The 20227-nt window shown below is 36.1% G+C and overlaps 2 protein-coding genes across 2 annotated transcripts in view; one reads left to right on the top strand and one right to left on the bottom strand.

Moving 5' to 3' along the window:
• LOC145996058 (uncharacterized) overlaps positions 1 to 20227 on the top strand; it is a 502345-nt gene that overhangs the window by 143093 nt on the left and 339025 nt on the right. The window lies entirely within an intron of this gene.
• LOC145996467 (uncharacterized) lies at positions 15329 to 18381 on the bottom strand. Its single transcript, XM_083132957.1, has 2 exons — positions 18241 to 18381; positions 15329 to 16036 (listed from the first exon to the last, which is right to left on the bottom strand). The coding sequence occupies exons 1-2, from the start codon at positions 18289 to 18291 to the stop codon at positions 15644 to 15646; spliced, it is 444 nt and encodes a 147-aa protein (XP_082989083.1). The 5' UTR covers positions 18292 to 18381; the 3' UTR covers positions 15329 to 15643.

Below are 20227 nucleotides of genomic sequence, written 5' to 3' on the forward strand. Positions count from 1 at the left end.
TAAAACAGTTGATCCTCGATTAGCCAGTAAAATTGATCTGCAGTCACGCTGAACTCTGATTTTGTGTTGTATAAAAGTTGAACTGAGAGCGATCAAAGTTGATCCGCGATTTATCTCCGATCAGCAGACATTGACCGTAGTTCAGCTGTTGTTTTAACATGGCTGTACCATGGGCTGTACTAACGTATATTTGCTTGTAAAATGTGTTGCAAGTGAACGTATGCGGCAAAACGGGAGAATCAATTCATAAAATCCTGTTTCCATAATAATAAAGAAGAAGCATGCATGAACAATGATAAATATTTCTCCCATTTTTCTTTCTTTCCATATATCGTGTGTCAATGTTACGTATTTACTGTTTGAAATACCATGTATTTTTTTCTTCCAATTTGTCTTAAATGACTGCAAGAGCATATTGTAACATTGTTTAATTGCACGATCAGAGAAAAGTAATTTGAGAACAATCGAGTGTTGATACAAACCGAAAATATGGCCCGCTTACGTTTTCTTGTTGATATCATTGTAAAACTTGCGTTGGGATGAAGAGGGATTATATAAATATTACCATTTCGCTTTACTGCCAAGTGTTATTGCAATTCCATTTTGTCCGCAGAATGGAACAGAGCATATAACTTTGGCTGTAGTGTATATATCCACTGCTATATGAACCGAGCACGTCGCATTTTAGTTGGTAACGCTTTCTCTCACCCTCCCGATATATAAATAACACATATTTTATTTCGATTATTATTTGTTTTGGGCATAATTTACATCCGAGAGGACAAACGCCATTGTTGTTTCAATATTTCAAACACATGTTACATTTCACAACGTAGGATACTCAATTAAGTGCAAGGAAAATTCCGTATACTACTAACAGGAACTAATGGTCCACCTGTAACACGTTATCGTGTAATCACAAAATAAATATAATAAACATCTCCTTACGTGAACAATAGCTCCAAATCCGAGTATAAGAAAGTTGTTATATCTCTTTCTTTAGCATTAAAAAGAAATACAGATTTTTTTTAAAAAAAAAAATATTTATGCAAGGATATTTTTCTCCCCTCTGCAACCGAGAACCGATAGTTGCTTTCGTTGTCAATGACAAATCATCCATGTGGAACTCGCACAAGCAATAAATGGCAGTCTAGTATTTAATTTACGTGATTTTACTAAATTTGCAACATGTTCGAATATTTACTACGTCCAGCACCTCAGACTGATTCTTTATTCAAATTTTAGATACTTGCAATCTCCGAAACCGACTTTAAAATGTTTGCTGTTCAGTGTTGGACAATTGGCAACATCACAGGCACACTAGCGACATGTCTGGATTTGCCACGTTGCCAAACGTATTTCTTTGACCCAAGATCAGGATTTGATCTAAGATCGACAATTAACTTTATACAACATGATAGAAGCTTGAACTTAGTTCACTCCCGGATCATAGGTCAAATCTGATCTCCAGTTAGTGATGTTTATACAACCAGCCCAAAGTGAAGTACGTTCAAACATCCCAGCATATGGTATTGATATTTTCTGTACAATAAATATATCAATATACACTTTTTCAAATTTCATACTTTCATTAGTCAAGTTTGGACTGCATTTTGTAGGCTAGCGAGGCTCTGGCGTCTGGACTCAGCTTGTATAATCCTCTGTGGGGCCATTCATGTTTGCAATTGTCCCTTCATTCATCCTCATCTTCGCGATTACCCAAAGGTGGCAGAAAACGAAGTAAAAATAACTCAAATCAATCAATAAATCAATCACACTTATGTTTCTATCTCTCCTGTTCTTCATTCTTACATAAATATTTCACCCCCATGACATTAACATACACATGGAGTATTGAGAATGAACATTTTATTAATTATATTTCTTTTATGTTTTAGTGCATATTTATGGAAATTTATGTAGACATTTTTAAGCGTTTCTTATTTTGCACTTTTAGGTGATTTTTATATTACCGACCAATAACTATTATTGACAGGAGTAGAAGAAACTTAAAACAATTAAGACGTCAGCCTCTTTATCTCAGGAGCAAGCCTTTTTTTGGCAAATTAAATAATTCTTGTGCTTGAGTGGTCTTCCTAAAGAACATTATAAATAACTATACTATTCGTTCTAATATATGGCCGAACTATACCGTATGGTCGCAGATTTCAAATTTGGCTATCAACACTGCAAAAACTTCCAATGGGATCATTATTATTCTGATTTAACACGTGATACAGAAAAAACACAAACATTTAAAAACACATACTGCAACAATGCTAGTACAACAATGTATAATTTTTAAAAGTAAAATGAAAAGCTTGGTCACCAACAATGGATTCCACCGGCACCAACGTATTCATTTGTTGGTCCTTCCATCATAGTTACTGCTAAATATGTGGTTTCACCAACAATGGATTCCACCGGCACCAACGTATTCGTTTGTTGGTCCTTCCTCATAGTTACTGCTAAATATGTGGCTTCATTAGTCACTCGTTTAGTTGCAACAGAAGAGTGAAGCAGTGAATGTGTCTCTGTTGTACTTTTTCGGTAGAGATTATAAATATTTGGCCTAAGAATTTCTCTGAAAGTTTTAAAGAAAACGTTTTCATTGTTTCCGCTGTTTATTTTAGTTAATGATCAATAGAATTAATTATTCATAGAAGTTTTGTCTAAATAACATAAATAAGTATTAAATCCTACGTATAGACAATGTTCAGTATAGATTAGAAATATCTTACCTAAAACTTGTCTGATGGCCGGTTCGCTCAACGCGCGTTAAATTTTAAAGAAGCGTTAAATCAAGTTAACGCTACATTAGCACATTGAGGCATTTCTCCAACCTTCGTTAAGGCTAACAGACCTCTAATGTCGTCGTTAAATCTAAAGGCACTCTTTTGCTTCATTAAAGTGCTTAACAGCGCGTTGTGTTGTGTCGGAAATAAGATGGCGATATTGCGTATGCCAGCTGTTGTGTTGAAAGGTTATCCCAAACCGATTTGAACACATTATTTGCATACCATCGCAAAACATACACTAGTTCGATTTCTTTCTACAGCAAAAATAATTTTCCCATTTCGTATTTCATATTATAAATTCGTACTGCAAATCAGAAATCACATGTAAGTTAAATGAGAAATATTGTATCAATGTACTTTTTAAAGTTTTGTCAATAATGGCATCGTGATCATCTCACATTATTCAAATTTTATTAATTTTGCCTGTCTAGCCAAAAATATATGCTTATAGTTAATTATACGAACTTGATGTTTTTAAAATGCATTATGGGCTTCCACCTTCAATGCACTGTAACCATAAACACAAAATATCGCATGACTTTTAAAAATAATGTAACCTCCTTTTACATATTTCAATTTGTATAAGGTGAAGTTATTCACCAAAATATTCGGTGTCGTCGTCCACGCCGTTTTGCAGTGGATCACATAGAAACTGGAGAAAGTCGTGGTTTCTTGTGTTTATGCTTATGTCTGCTTATAACTACCATTCTAATTTTATGTTTTTTTAAACTGAAAAATGTCAGAAAACGTAAGAGATAAAATCAAAATGAAGCAACTGTCCTAGAAATAGGCAATACACGTCCTGTACTCTCATTTAATGTAAAATAAATTTGTGACATTACACAATGTAGCCTGCAATCTTTCAAAGTAGTAGGGAATTGTTCCTTCGAACTTTTCAAATTATTATCCACCTACTCCAATTAACATAATGGGAAAAATGATTTTGCAGTGACGAGAATGCTCGACACAAATGTTCATCATTCTATATTCTGAATCACAAGCGGCTAGGGACAGCTGTAGCAAACTGGAGATGCTAAAAGCACCAAACCTGACCTGCCTAACCTAACCAAGTACAGAAATAAAGAAAACCTGCCTAACCTGTTTACTTATTTAGCTCGTAGCTGTACGTAAGTACTGTAAAGTTTAGTTTAGTTTAGTTTATTTGCGTCCAAGGACTACCGGTGTGTACAAATTACAGTACATGGTAATATAGGACATGTCAATACTTACATTACAATACAGGTACATTAATAGATTTTACAAATACAAAATATATAGCCAAAAATTGTAAAAAATTGGGTCTTACTCTGCTATTATATCAAAATCACAAAAAAAATATAACATGAGAAGATATACTAATTACCCACTTTCATTTGACATTTAATTTTACAAGAATAATATGTGAGGATACTACATTATGTACATTTGTCTTATGTAAAAGCCGCTTCCATGTATTCAGCTATAGAATAAAAAACATGCTTCAGAAGCATTGATTTTATCTTGTGCTTGAATATCATCAAGTTTGGTTCTTTCCTCACATCTTGTGGTAGTTTATTGTAGAGATCTATGGAAGAATTTAGGGGACCTTTCTTACATAAGTTAAGGCGGCAGTGTTTTATGTGAAGTTTGTCTTTATTTCTTGTGTTTAGGCCATGTATTTCCTCATTTGTGGCAAAGTTGGAAATATTTTGCTTAACATAAATTAAGCATTCATAAATGTATATGCAGGGGAGAGTTAACACATTAAGTTTACGGAAAAGAGTTCTACATGAATAAGTTTTCTTTACTCCAGCTATGATTCTTACAGCTCTTTTTTGAAGCATAAAAAGGACATTGGAGTGGCCCTTGTTACCCCAAACCATAATACCGTATCTTAGTAAAGCATCAAAATTTGCCATATAAAGGCACTTTACAGTTTGGGTGCTTGAGATGTCTACCATTTCTCGAAGGGCATAGCACACACTACTTAATTTTGATTGTAGCGTGTTTATGTGTTCTGTATAGCTAAGGTGTTCATCCAGAATGATACCCAGAAATTTTGAATTTTTGTTAGGCTCTAGTTGTGTATTCCCAGATATTAGATTGAGGCTTATTTGGTTTCTGGTTTGGATTGTAGAAAATGTAATGTAATTTGTTTTTTTGCTGTTGAGGAGTAGATTATTATTTAAAAACCAGTCATCTAATTTGTTTAATACGTTATTAGCCTTAGATTGTAAAGCATCTTTGGAAGTGTCTGTTACTATAATATTTGTATCATCAGCATATAATATTGCATTTGCCTCAGGTATAACATTTGGTAAATCATTTATGTACATAAGAAACAAAAGAGGGCCAAGAATACTTCCCTGAGGCACCCCACATGTTACACTTTTCATGGTGGAGTGTTGATGTGTTACGTATCCTTTTGCTGTGGTGTGAGCGATTTCTACAATTTGCTTTCTATTGGTAAGATAAGATTGAAACCACTTTTGTGGTAGTCCACGAATACCAAGTTTTTGAAGTTTCCACAGCAATATCTCGTGATTTACAGAATCGAAAGCTTTTGATAGGTCACAAAAGACTCCTACCGTGTGATTACAATTATTCAGAGATTGTGTGACACATTCTACTAAGTCTGCTAACGCTGTTTTCGTGCTTCGTTCGGACCTAAAACCATGCTGCGACAAGCTTAAGATTGAGTGTTTACTACAGAAATTTTCTACTCTCATCATTATTGCATGTTCAATAATTTTTGAGAAGACTGAGAGTTGGGAAATGGGCCTGTAATTTGATAAATCCTTTGGGTCATTTTTCTTCAGTAATGGTTTAACAACAGCTATTTTTAGCCTGTCTGGGAAAATACCCTGTTCAATGGAATTGTTTATTATATGTAGTAATGGTTGACATAGGGAACTATAACATTTCTTAATTAGGAAGTCTGGTATTTCATCAATGCCGGAAGATCGTTTGTTTTTTATACGCCTGAAGATTATCTTTAATTCCTGTTCAGTAATGGGGGAAATGAACAAGGATTTGTCATTCACTGTTATGTGTGTAGAACATTCTTCTGGAGCAGCCATAAACCCATTCCTTCTATTTGGAACTGCATTTACAAAATACTCATTGAAAGCATTCGCAATATTAGGGGGATGTTGGACTTCTTTTCCATTAATGCATATCACCATATTATTACCTAAAGATTGGTGTTTTGTTGATGCATTTCTTATAATTTCCCACATTGTTTTACATTTATTGTTTGAATTATTGATTTTACGGTCATTATGATTAATTTTTGATTGGTGGAGTACATTTTTATATATTTGCTTATACTTCTTGTAATATTTCAGAAAAGATGGATTGGGATTCACCTTACTTTCAGAATGAAGCATTTTTAGTTTTCTACTTGAGATTCTGATTCCGTTTGTGACCCATGGTTTACACTCGGGCGATGTTTTTTCTTTGTTGATTTCCTAACCACTTGAGTCCATGAGGATGTAGAATTTGTTATTTCCTTTGCCTTTTCAATAGCTTCTAGTCTGTTTTTCAGGGCTTCATTTTCATTTTTTAACTCCTTTATATCACTTTGCAGTAGATTCACTACCTGTAAAAGATTCGGGAGTTCCTCATTTTCAACACTTTTTTCTCCGTTTTCACATTGCGGACAGAACCATTCACTGTTTTGGTCGATTTCTTCATCGGCATTCAAGTTGCCGCACTTAAAGTGTAACCATTCGTCACACATGTCGCAAAGAATTCCATTCTTTACAGATCTTTTACACTTTGCACATTTATCATCATATTTTGTCTTCAATTTGAGAGGAGCTGATAAAAGTACGTCTTCACTCGATGGCGCCATCTTGCTTACTTACCGAATGTGAGGCAATCTTTAGTTTTAAATTAATTATTTCCAATTTTATTGTGCCTATTTTTGGAGGGCAGTCTTTCGCAATAAATTACTTCTTTCTTCGTTCAAGTTTTTAAGTAATGATGTTGCTACGCCGCCATTTAAAACACGAGCTCCTGAATCGTGTTGTTTGGCCCTTAAGATTCAAGATCCACAAGATCCACAAGATCCAAATAAAACATGTTGTTTAATATAATGTGAGTCTTAATATAATCACAAAATCAAAACAATTATTATGCAGTATATTGAAAATGGGCTGACATATAACGGTGCAAATGGAAATTAAATCGTATTCATAACAAACTGAAAGAGCACTTAAAAATTGAAAAAATAATCAACCGTTACATATACAAGGTACATTTACGAACAACTACCATCTCATCACGTAATATAGCTTACATATGTTGTTTCATTAAGAAAAAAAGCTTGAGGTCCTAAGCAGTTTCAGGTATATAGTTTCGTACATGGACATTGTAACATTTTGACATTGTGCAGTGACATAAAACACACTACCATCCATTCGGAAATTATTCCTTGTACATACATACAAGTGGTAATGATATTATGTGAGTGCACTTGTTATATTTTTTACCAGTTATGATAAATTAAATGTAAAATATCATATTAATGAACCGTTCCATGTACAAGGTACATTTACTGAATGACTACAATTTCATCACATAATGAATAACCAAACATATTGTAAAATACCGTACTACACATGTATGTTTCATTAAGGAAAAAAGCTTCAGGTCCTAAGCAGTTTAAAGGTGGTGTCGTTTCGTGCATGGAAATTGTAAGAGTATACATATTTGTTTGAAAAACACACTACCATCCATTCGGAAATTTTTCCTTGTACATACGTACAAGTGATAATGGTACTGTCTAACAGTGCACTTGTTTTTTTTGTGCTTTTTTACCAGTTATGATAAATCAAATGTAAAATATCATATTAATCAACCGTTCCATGTACAAGGCACATTTTCTGAATGACTACAATTTCATCACAAAATAAATAACCAAACATAATGTAAAGTATTACCGTACTACACATGTATGTTTCATTAAGAAAAAAGCTTAATCCTAAGCAGTGGCGTATGCTGGTTCTAACGAGTGGGTAATCTCCGACCCTTGATCATCAAACTCCAAAAGATTCCGTGCATTTTATATCAGGATCCATATGGGATTTAGGAATATTTTGTGGGAATGTTTGTCTTATTGTGGCGACCACAATCAATTAATTCTCATTATTGCAGTTTAATATACGTGTAGAATTTCAAATAATAAAACAAGACAGTATTATAAAGCAAAATAAAAAAAAACTGTGAAATATAAAATGAAAGACATGCACTAGTGAAATAGAAACCCTCATTATTAATTTAAGTGCAAAATTCAACTTACCCCAGGACCCGATTACTTGTAGTTGAACTCCAGTTTTCTTATTTGAGAGGTGAACTTCCCAATAACGACTTCATGAAATGGAAAGGTGGGGTTGTTCCGAAGATTACGTAGCAACTCCTTTTCAATTGATAGCAGAGCAAGTCCACTTAACCTGTCCTGTCCTTGGGTTGATCTGCAGAATGATTTTTATTCTTTTGAGTGCCGAAAAAGAACGTTCAACAGAAGCTGTAGTGGATGGTATAGTGAGAATGAGTGTTGCCAACTTATATACTTCTGGCAAGGCAACAGTTAGTTTGTTCTTTACCATATTAGAAACTATCTCGTAAATTGGCTTCCCAGTAAAATTGAGATCTTGAGATGCATAGAGAACGGTGAGTTCATTTCTCAGCCTCACAGAATCAAAGTGTGCACCATATTTTTCCAATAAAGACATGAAAGCTCTTTCTGGAAAGTTACTCTTAAACACTGGGAACTGAAATGAATCCAAGAGGGAAACAAAGTGCAATGTATGAAAATCGCCAAATCTATCATAAAGTTGTCCATGTAATGTGTCGATCACTTCATTAAACAATCCTCCACCTGGCTACGTGCCTGATGTGTTTGTTCCTTATATGTTTTAGTCGTTCATCTTCATCACTATTAATCTAAAAAAGTGGAATAGTAACTTAAATTAACTAAAATATATATAATTTATTTATATATTTTCCTTTAAAAAATATTCAGTTCCGTGAAGGAAGTACTCTCGCTGCTTTTGAAGATTAGAGAGAAGAAACAATCACTATTTTTGCAAATACAAGAATGGGGGGAGTCAGCTTATAGGTGCATTAATTGCTTAAGTTTTGAATTTTAATTTAGTTTGCTTCATCTTCAATATTTAAGCTTTTTCCTTTTGATAAATTTCTATGTAACAGACATCAGCAAGACAGAAGTAAATGTATAGTGAAAATTAGCGTAGAATTGGTTTGCCTATGTTATTCATATTTTCCTGTTCTTCGAACTTTACCGAGTATGTTTTCCCTATTTCCCTTACAGAAGGCAATTTGTGAACCCAAAAATCCCGTTCCTGAGAAATGTCCCTGCCATAAAAAAAAACACACAGTTTCTATGTTTAGCAACGACATAGCCTTCGCCTTCGGGAGAGAATTGTGGAGGAGGGTTGTAGGAGGTCAGTGGTCGCCAGCGGAGGGAAAGGCAAACTCTAGGGGTTGAGACCGGTGGACTCTCACCAGAAGGAGCTTACCCTGGCCACGGAATCGCCGCGCCTGAGAAGCAGAGTTTCCTCCCCCTTATTTTCTTTCTCTTCCCTCCTCGCCAAGGGTTGTAAAGGAAGCGGGTGGAATGACGTCAGGGTGAGATTCCCTAACGTCATTCCACCAGCTGGAGAAAGGTTCCCGGACATTTAGCGGCAAACGGTTGGAAGCATTCGCGGCGCGCTGGAAGCAAAGAAATGTATGCATGGAAATTGGTTTGGAAGAATATTGCGAAGAAATGTATATATTTTTTTTAAGAAAAAGAAAGAAATACAGCCGGGTCATCTGCGATTACCTAGATGACCCAGAGTATACGCCGCTGATCCTAAGCTGTTTCTGGTAATGTAGTTTCGTGCATGGACATTGTAAAAGTATGCATATTTGTTTGTAAAACACACTACCATGCATTCGGAAATTATTATTTGCATGGTACGTTCGTACAAGTGGTGAGGATACTGTCTAACAGTGTACTTGTCCTTTTTACCATTTATGATAAATCAAATATAAAATATCGTATTGTATTATATATTTTTTTCTTTGAAAAATATTTGTACGAAACAAAAACACAACCATTCAGAAACGTTCCTTGTACATACGCATGAACGGTAATCATACTGGTAAACATTTTACGTGCCTTTTTTTTTTGTCAGTGATTATTTGGAAACAGTAGATTTCTTGTTTGCAAAGCCACATTCACATCAATCCTAATAGAAGTGACTTGCAATACTTACATATTATTTAATTGCCATGGCACAGTAAGTTAAGTTATGCATGGTGTACAATTCGTGAAATGTTCTCTTTTGTTGAGGAAAATTATTATAGCAAACACACGTTCATTTCCACCTTTAGGCCTCTTTCTCAATGCCATTTTAATATAATTAAATTTATCAAACTTCAAACAGATTACCCTAACCTAGAACAGTAGTTTTTATTTATATATTTATGATCTTGTATTGGCAGTCGGTAGGCAATCATTTAAATCTAACTTACGAAATTACAATGTAACTGTTAATCCTAATACATAACATTTTCGGTGTGCGGACGTAAATACCTAACTAACATTCATTTCTTAAACATATATTTATGTGTTACACATTACTTTATTTATTTTTCTTCCTGGGATTTCATACAAAAAAGCCCAAATCCGCTTATGCACAGTCTACTGTCCACGGTGCAACCAATGAAAACGTTGCATTTCTCGTATCAAAGTATGAGAAAAGCAAGGCATCAAAGCAAAACGTCTCTAACATGTCGTTAGTTAACGGGCTTATAAAATCGCTTGAGCGAACATTAAAAGTTTAACAGGCTGCTAAGATTTTAGTGGTGCGTTAACTATCAACTCGTTAAGAACGTTTTAAAGATGGTTGAGCGAACCGGGCATGAGTATATTTTGTTTCACCTTTTTATTTTATTCAATAATTAATCGTATTCATGATTGATAGAATTAGTGTAAAAAGCATTAAAAATATTAAGAAAATAAAAAAAAACTACTTTATTGAAGAATTACAATTGTACGACTGAAAATAGTGAGTGTTGTGAAAAATGCAGCGGGCGAGTACTCACGCAGAAATAAGCGCAAGTGCCGGAAGGTTAAACAAAAAAAGTGGTGGAAATTTCCATAAGCGGACTCGAAATATTAAACACGTATGTATACATTTTAAGAACTGAATTTGAAAATTCAGGTGCCAAGGCGACCGAGCGCTCTGTATTTTTCTACCCCTGATTATAGACATTAACAAAAATAATCCCCCGGTTGAGAACTATAGCATATGACCTTGCAGAATTCACGACCAGTACAAATGAGAGAATCGTGGAATATTTTCACTGAAACGATCTGTCAGTGCAATTTGGTAGCGAAAGTAATCTTTCAAGAATGGCACCTAATTCTTTTCTAGGTTACGCTGAGAAATTATATAGGCTCATGAAATGCGGGCGTGCATTTCCTGCTCAAGCCAAGATAACTTCAGGCAGATGTTTTTGTTTTTATTGTACATTAATTCTCTCCAGTGGCGGCGACCACTGGAGAGAAGAGGACCCCCACTTTTACCCCTGCACTATGTTAAACCTTACCTTAAGGGAAATATACTATATACCCCCCCCCCCCAGTTTTGGAACCCAATCGCCGCCACTGATTCTCCATGGGCATCCACAGGATTTTCCCAGGGAGGGGCAAGCAAGGTATTTTTGCCAGGTGGGGGTCAGAAAAGGCACATTTTTCCACATAATAGTGTTGTCCCCTCAAAAACAATGCTTCAATTTGAATTTTTCATGTTACATACAATAATTAACACATATTGTCGTGGCTGAAATGAAATTATATGTGTGAAATATGTAATTTTTGGTTGACTTTCATTTTCCAGGGGGGGGTGACCCCCTTCCGGACGTGACTCTCCAATGATATTTACACAAATTTTGTGTGAACTACTTAGGAATCAGAACAGGGACGGTGCCAGGGAAGGGGGTGTGCATCCCTTAATTTTCTTTCGTGTCCCCTTTTTGAATAAATATACTATTTTCATCCGAAAACACTATAATTTGCCCTTGCAGCATCATCACCTTATACGTTAGGACTTAATTAATCACATCGTCATGTTGAGCGCAAGTTGGGTATTGAAGTGAGACGGCTATAATTGTATACAACAGGCAAGTAATTTGATACTATTCTGAAATAGGAACTGCATTTAATTTCCTGTACATGTGGTTGGTTTACTTGGGACTCAAAGCAAGCAAAAATGAAGCAAGTCACAGTATAGTTGTCAATCTCCTTGGCATATTTCTAAATACACCTCTAAAAGTTTATTAGCGTTTGATGTATTTACTAAAGCATGTCTCATGTTTTCTTTATTTGCAACACAGCACCACCTAATTTCATCCCGCAGCACAGATGATTAATTTTTATGTCGCTTGCCACTGGCTCGGAAGTTGATGAAAAATCATTTTTTTCTGGGCTTTGAAGACAATCCTACATCTGCTAGTTGTACGTTTCTCTTCAGTTAGAACCAAAATACATTGTTTTATTTTGCATTTTCCTGGCCATCTTTCATTATTTTTTGGCGTCTTTGTTGCATTTTTATCGTTTATAAGATTTCTTCTTGCTCCTTCCCTGTTGTTTCGTAAACAGGCCCGGATTTCCCAATAGGCCTCATAGGCACGAGCCTAGAGTGGTACTTTGGTAGGAGCGGCACGATTGTTTGTTTTAAATTTATAAGGAATACCTAATTCTCGGGTTGCAATTTTTCTCTCCGGACACACGAATGGGATGACTTAATGTAGTTGTATTGTCTCGGAACTAGTTTACTAATTTGTTGTTTTAATTACCGACGTTGTTGTTCCGAATGTACAGTATTGTGCTGAGCTGGGTCGGCGATTGCGGCAAGAACGTGGAGGCTGCCGCTTGTCATATCGCTTTGTTAAATTTTTTGTATGACGGTATGTACCTATCACTTAAATAAAGTAAAAATAAAAGTCTTCTTTAAAAAAGAAGGTACGTAAATGTTAAAATGTAATTTATATAATTTATGTCATATCGCTTTGTTACATTTTTGTATGTAACTATCATTTAATTAATACTCCATGCCGTTAATAGTAAAAATAGTAATACAGAAAATAATGATTTTTTTTCATTCTTAATAAACGGTTAGGGGTGGCAGAGCTTGTTTGGCCTAGGGGCGGCAAAGAGGTAAATCCGGCCCTGCCATTTGCTCTCAAACTTTACAATATTTAAATTTCCTCTCATGGTGTTTTTAGCAATTCTAAAGCACTACATTATTTTTAACTGAAATGGTTGGAAATGGTATGAATAATTAATTGTGGTAAAATTGTTTACCCTCCACGAAACTTAAAATACTTTAGGTGAAGCCGTTTCCTTTCTGCCCACTAGTATTGTTTTAATTCGTGGTTTTGAAGTAGTCACAACATACGAAAAGCGACTCTGAAAAGGGGGTGAATGGGTTATGCATAGAAAACTTGCGGTGAATTTGTGTATCCTTGTAAAAACAAAGAAAACTACATTTCCCTTTGCTTTGGATTGGTTAATTGATTGATTCTATACACATTAAGGCTAATCTGGACTGGACCTACAGTTGAAAGTGGGATCCGAACCACCCGGGACCCCTTGATTACTAAGCGACTACCCATTGCGCCTTGGAAGTTTAAACCATCAAACAACGGGTTTTATCGATTTTTCAACTACTCTGTTGTAATTCATGAAAAAAAATCAAGTTTTCATTTTGATAACGAAAATTATGTTCAGGTAATTTTTTGAGTCTCCTTTAGGTCATCAACTTTCAAGCCTTGGTTATAATCAGTATGAATTCTTGGTAAATATTCCTTCATGTTTAAAGATCATTATTAAATCAATGTCCTACAGGCATAGGTGCTGACTGCCCTTTGGGTCAAAATACACTTTTTGACCCCCCCCCCACCTTAAATTAATCGAGGAGTTGACAATCTTGGCTCCCTTCCCCCGCATACCGAGGGTCTAAAATTCATGCCAACTTATCAACAAATAGTAAAGTAATGATGTTGCAACATGCAAACTTTAAACGTCCGAATGCATATAAAGAAACGTTGTTATACACAGAAAGGTAAATGCATCAGTTGAAACGAAAATTGCATGAAGTCTGTAGCCCAAAGGAAATTTTTGAAGTACGTCATCGAGAAAGATGCATAAAAACACATCAGTTAATGCATTAAAGTACAGGTCGACATAGAAAGAAATACATTTTACACACAAGCTACAAAAATGCATCAGCTGTAAACCTGATTCCTGATAAAGGCCGAAAAACGCACTTCAATGTACCAAACGATGCCTTTCTGCATTTAATATTCTGCGTGCAAGAATTGCAAAATACAGCAAGCTTTATTAGCCTGTTGTATTATTTAAATTACATATTCGAACATTTATATAGCCCATCCTGTGCCCTTCAGGCATTGAAGCCCGCGACAGAGGGACCGGGTTCGAATCTCGGCCTGGGCACGAGTGATCTTTGTGTGTCCCTTTATCAATTTCATCACTCATCCTCATCTTCAAAAGTGGCAGAAAAGCAAAACCAAAATCGAATCTATCAGGTTTTGAAATATTTATGTGTAATTTGAAAATAGGTCCTGCTTAAAGCAATTAATGTGTAAGTTTTCTGTATGATAATGATATTATGCAGAATCTACCTCAAACATTATCTTTACCAAATAGAAAAATGCAGTATGTTTGATGTACTGCAATTTCAGTAATTGGTTCAGGGTCAAACATGTGTCAATCAAAAGGCATTCTACAAAAAAAAAAAAAAAAAAAAAAAAAATATAAGATGTGAGCGGAGTGGCTTATTAAATAAGCTTAGCAGTGTTCCTTCATCAATTTCATCATATCATCAATTCTTCGCGTTTTTCCCAAAGTGGTAGAAAAAGTGAAAATCTACCAAAGAAAATATTCATTCAAAACATATGAATATTCGTGGTGTAAAAACATTGTAAATACTATTTGTGTGTTACTATTTTCTTTTCACCCAAAATTGATCATTGCAAGAATCTTATGTTATGGAAGCAAGACTTTCTAACAATTATTATTTTAAATTCCAATTTAAATAAATTATAAGATTTCTACATAAAAATGTAATTTCGATATAATAGGCCAATATAACTTATCTGGCAGATAGATGTTATGGTAAGTACATTTTATATCAGAAAGAAAACTGGAATAAAATTCTTGCAATGCAATACCAACTTTCAACAGCAATATAAATAATACCAGTAGTAACATGTACCATGAGAAGAATGGAGAATTATATGTCATTTTTGAAACTTTGCTCGCAACAAATTTCCTTGCAGTATTGCACAGACGTTTATTGGAAACAAAGTTTCAGAAAAAGCAGTGTATATTTCTCCAAACAATATGAAACTCATAAAGCATGGAACTTATTTCATATAATACAAAGACAACAAAAGTTATTTTAAAAAATTGATTGATTTTATTATGTAAAAAATTAAAATCATACGCAGAAAAATATCACATTACTATATAAAATCATTAGTAATTAAAGCTTCTTTTAAATCACAGATGACGCTCTTCCCCTATTTGAGTTTGATCACAGTGTGTAAAAAAATTAGTCATGTACGTTTTTTCATTACAATGAGCATTTTGAAACGTATATATTTTGTAAAAAAAGGAACTGAACAGAGAATTTCTGACCGTAGCAAGTTGTGGGGAAATTCATTGTCTATTTACAGTCTCGTGGTCCTTTTAGTGTGAGGTATATACAAATCACAGTGTTGATTCTGGTTTTGTACCGCGGCAAAGTCTTTCTGGCAGAGTGGTTCTACCAATCCTGGATGGTTTTCCCGCAGGATGGCACGGGAACTTGTTGCTGAGCAGTCTGGGAACAGGTAAGTACATCGCCATCTCGGCAACAGATGTCACTGTCGGGCACGGACCAGAATGTGCCGAAGTGAACAGGTACGGGGAAATGTCCTTGCACTGGGAACAAGGTCACGACGCCTTTGATTTCCATCTTCACATAGCCGCTACCTGCAGCTGCGGCGACGATATCTCCCCGGAGCCTAGCTTCCAGGGCCTCGTTCGCTGCATTCTCATCAATCTCGATAGTTCCGGCTTCCGCCGCGGGGTTCTGTGAGGGCGTCTTCGTGTTCTCCTCGACAGCTTCCTGTTGGCGTCGCTTTTTGTGCAGCAACTTGAACACCGGCTTCAAGACCTGCAAGAAACAAAAAGGAAAAGATCTTGTTAGACTCATCCACCTGCTTTAGTTTCCCACAATTAAAAGACAAGCATTTGTTAGGCGTGAGGAGAAAGAAAGAGAGAGGGGGGATTAAAACACGTTAAGAAAATAAAGAACAGCCGGCTGCACTTAGAATTAGCGAGCTAATGAATGCGAAACAGGTGCGCCTTGCTCAGAAAAGATCTACGTATACAAGCTACCGTACATGTGTCGAGTAAAAGTGCAAGTTACTTTTTGTTGAGCTTGTTAGAATTAGCATTAGCAAAATTCGAAAGTAAAGCAATTGTGTCCATGTCTAAGCTTTCCTGTTCAAACTTGCATGAAAAGTTTAGTAGGTTGGACACTCGGGTATACTAACGGGTTGCATACAAAAGGTTCAAGTCCACTTAATACACGGATAGGCTAAACAGGACTGGACCTACAGTTTAAAGTGGGACCCGAACCACTGTACACCACCGGGATCGAACCCGGGACCCTAAATTACGGGTCGAATACAGAAATAGAAGAGAGGAGAGGGATTGGGTGGGGGGAGATTGCTGTCGCATCTTTTTCTTCTCAATGCACAAAGGTGTTGCACAGTCACGGACAGTTCTGGGTTGTAAGCATACCATTGAAATCAATTGGATCGTTACAACCCAGAACTGTCCGTGACTGTACCCTAAGTTTCTTTAGGTCCTTACAGTTGCATGAAAATGAATATTGAAGAAAGAGAATAGATATAACACCAGAAACAAAATATAAACTGTACACCTCGTAGGGATTCGAACGCAATATCTCGCAGATTGAACACAAACTAAAGTTAACAACAATACACAACATAAAGTTGGAAATGATAAAAGCATAATAGCAAAAATTGTCCCGAATTAGCAAGACTGATTAAAACCAAACAGAAATAAAAAATAATGTGTGGAAACGAAAAAGTTGTAAACCGAGGGTCGAATAGTTTAACATCACGATAAAGTCCATAAATTTAACAATTGAAATTAAAATGTTGTTATTGCTTGTTAAGTGTCAACAAGACCACATAGAATTAATTATATGAAGAAGAAAACAGAGGTGTAACAAAAACAAAGCAACAGCTGTTACAACACGGAAACGCATGTGCGGACAAAAACAACTCGCATGAAACATTGTAGACAGGTATCAACACTGTTTCTTACCGGCAACACAAATAACGGTAAAAACCAAAGAGTAATTTTAAAGAATCGAATTGTACAAATTTCATTGTGTTTCAATCCATAACAAGGCTAAATTTCTCCTGACTACACAAGGGCATTGACACACTTTTGCACTAATCTCAGAAAACATTTCAAAAATAAAATAGCAAAGCTTTCAACACATGGAAGCATTCCGCTTAAAAATCGCTAAGACGAGAAAAATATTCTAGCAACAATAAACAATAAAAAAGCGGGTTCGAATTGTGGCCAACGACAGTTCGAAAGGCTGGAGAAACAATTCGAGAAAGAACAAAATAATAAAATCGTTTGTTTCATCCAGGATTTGATAAGGAAAGAAAACACGAGAGAGAAAATGATACGGGAAGACTAATTTTCTCCCTCTCCTACAAGAAGAAAAACAAAAGAGAGGAAAGGAGAGCGAAGGGAGAGAGAAAAAAGAGACACAGGGCGAGAAATAATTAGACAGGGAGAAAAGAGAGAGAAAATAAAAGTGACACTGAGAGAGAAAATAAATAAAGTGAAATAAATGAAGAGACAGCCATGTTATAATCGCGTGTATCTGATGTTAAAGAAGCAAAAGCCGGTCTTCGTGGAGTATTGGTTAGCACATCGCGCTACGAAGTCAGGGGTCCCGGGTTCGAATCCTGGCCTGGGCATGGACGTTTGTGATTGTTCATTCATCAATTTCATCATATCATCACTCATTCCCATCTTCGCAAATTAGCCAAGAGTGGCACAAAAGGCGAAGTAAAATAAAGCAAATCAAAATTAAGAAGCAAAAGCCCCCCCCCCCAATTCTTAAATCAATTTCCTATGTCCAAGGATTCAAGGAGCGTTACGCTAATCACTACACCACGGAGATTGACATTCCGGAAACAGACCACGTCTCAATAGTACCGCAAACACAACATTACTGATCGACAATAGATTTTGTTGAAAGCTTTGCTACTTTTCTCAAACCACTTATAAACCAGCAAACGCGGGAAAGAAATCTTGGCTTACCTTCTTGAGTCCATGAATCTTGCTACTGAGCACACTCTTGCCGCTAGACATCTTCTCTCACTGGATCGGTTTTCCCTGATCAAAAAGCACGTGCTGGGAGAGCTCGCAAGAAGCGGTACCTGAAGTCGGTCAGACGAGATAGCAACCACTTCTTTCACCCCAACCCACCGCGCAGGGTATATATACGGCCGGTGACGTCACGACCAGGAGAGCGTGTGACGTCGTGTGGCAGGTGTGTGCCCGACACGAGTTCCCCAAGCGTGGGAACTCGTAGCGGAGCTACGTTCCCACACTGACCCCGACAGATGTTCGGGCTACCCTGAAATTCCAGTGTCGGTAGTAGTGGGAGGTGGGCGCAACAATCAGTAGAACTCACCAGCCCGCACCTGCCTTCCCGATCTTCGTGTCTCAACTTGCTCGATCTTGCCTCCTCGTGGGCTGAATAGAAAAATCTCTTTTGCACGTGAAAGTCCCTCGCCCAGGTATAAGAAGTAGGGTAACGCGTCTTTCTCGTATTATACTGGCGTCTCCTCCATTGTGAGCCGAACGCACTTTCTGGTGGAAGGTTTGACAATGGGGAAACGGCTTACCACGTTTCGCGCGATACAGTTAAAGAATTTTGTGATTAAACACGTGTTAGAACCGCTTGGAAAAAAGGGGGAGGGGAGAGATGCTGCTACTGGTGGCGAAATGTAAAGTGTGGCTTGGGTAATGTTTTCGCACCCCTCTCTCCGTTGCTCTTCGATGCACATGCTTCCGGGTTCGATTCCCGGCGCGCAGACTGATCACCCCCTTCTCACTGAGAATGAAAAGTAACAATAGCTCGGAAGTTGATGATCCACAAAATCTAAAGAAAATGACATTAAAATTATTTAAAAATGACCTAAAAACAATTTTTCATAAATTACAAGAGAATAGTTGAATAATTCGACTAAACCCGTTGTTTGGTGGTGTAAAATACCAAAGCAAAGAAAAAAAGTAAGTGTTAATGCATTTTTTTTAAAAAAAATTGTTACTTCAAGGTTACTAAAAATGAATACACTGTAAGTTTTTATGTATAAGTAATTCATCTCCTTTCAGCAGGCACGTATCTAGAAATATGTTTCGGGGGGGGGGGTCCAAACCAAGTGTCTCAGGAATAATATTATTATTAATAATAATAATGTTTTTATTAAAATAATTATAAATAACATTAATACTAATTACAATACATAAATTAATATTATATTATTATTACACGATTAGGTAAAAAAGGCTGTATAAGAATAGAGATATAAGAGTGAATCCATTACGGATCGGAATAACTAACATAAAAACAAGTGCCCTGGCAAAGGAAATTAATGTAAAATACATGAATAATTGAATATTTATCGACTAAGAAAAATGATGTTACATGTAGTTGGAGAAAAGTAAGTTTCTGATTAAAATTTTATGCATATTATTTTGAGTAGTAGTGTACATAAATCTTCTTTGTAATGTCATTCAAAGCCGTATGATCCCAATATAATCCTTGCCTTGTAGAAAGTTCAGAGGAAATTAATAACCACTGATTATGCAACAAATGCTAATATTTTCATTACTTAATTTTAGTATTTGGTGAGTCTTTCGGGGGGTCCGGACCCCTGGACCCCCTCAAATACGTCCTTCCTGTCCTTCAAAGCACTATGATTCCAATATAATCCTTGTCTTCCAATACGTTCAGAGGAAATGATACAACGGCTAAACGAATATATTTTTCATTATTTAATTTTGTACTTGATAAATCTTTCGGGGGGTCTGGACCCCCTGGAACCCCCCCCCCCCCTTAATACGTCCTTGCCTTTCAGAGAGGGCATATAGCTACGCGTGCATCAGACTATAATTTTACATTGATCACTTGTTAGGAAATTTTAATATATGTAAGTTATGCTAACAATTGAAACAACAGGGAGAAAAAGAAACCTCAAAAATGATTTTAAAAATGCGACAAAAATGCTGAAAAAAAGGC

This window comes from Lepisma saccharinum, chromosome 12 (genome assembly GCF_977018435.1).
Source record: "Lepisma saccharinum chromosome 12, izLepSacc3.1, whole genome shotgun sequence".
NCBI lineage: Eukaryota > Metazoa > Arthropoda > Insecta > Zygentoma > Lepismatidae > Lepisma > Lepisma saccharinum.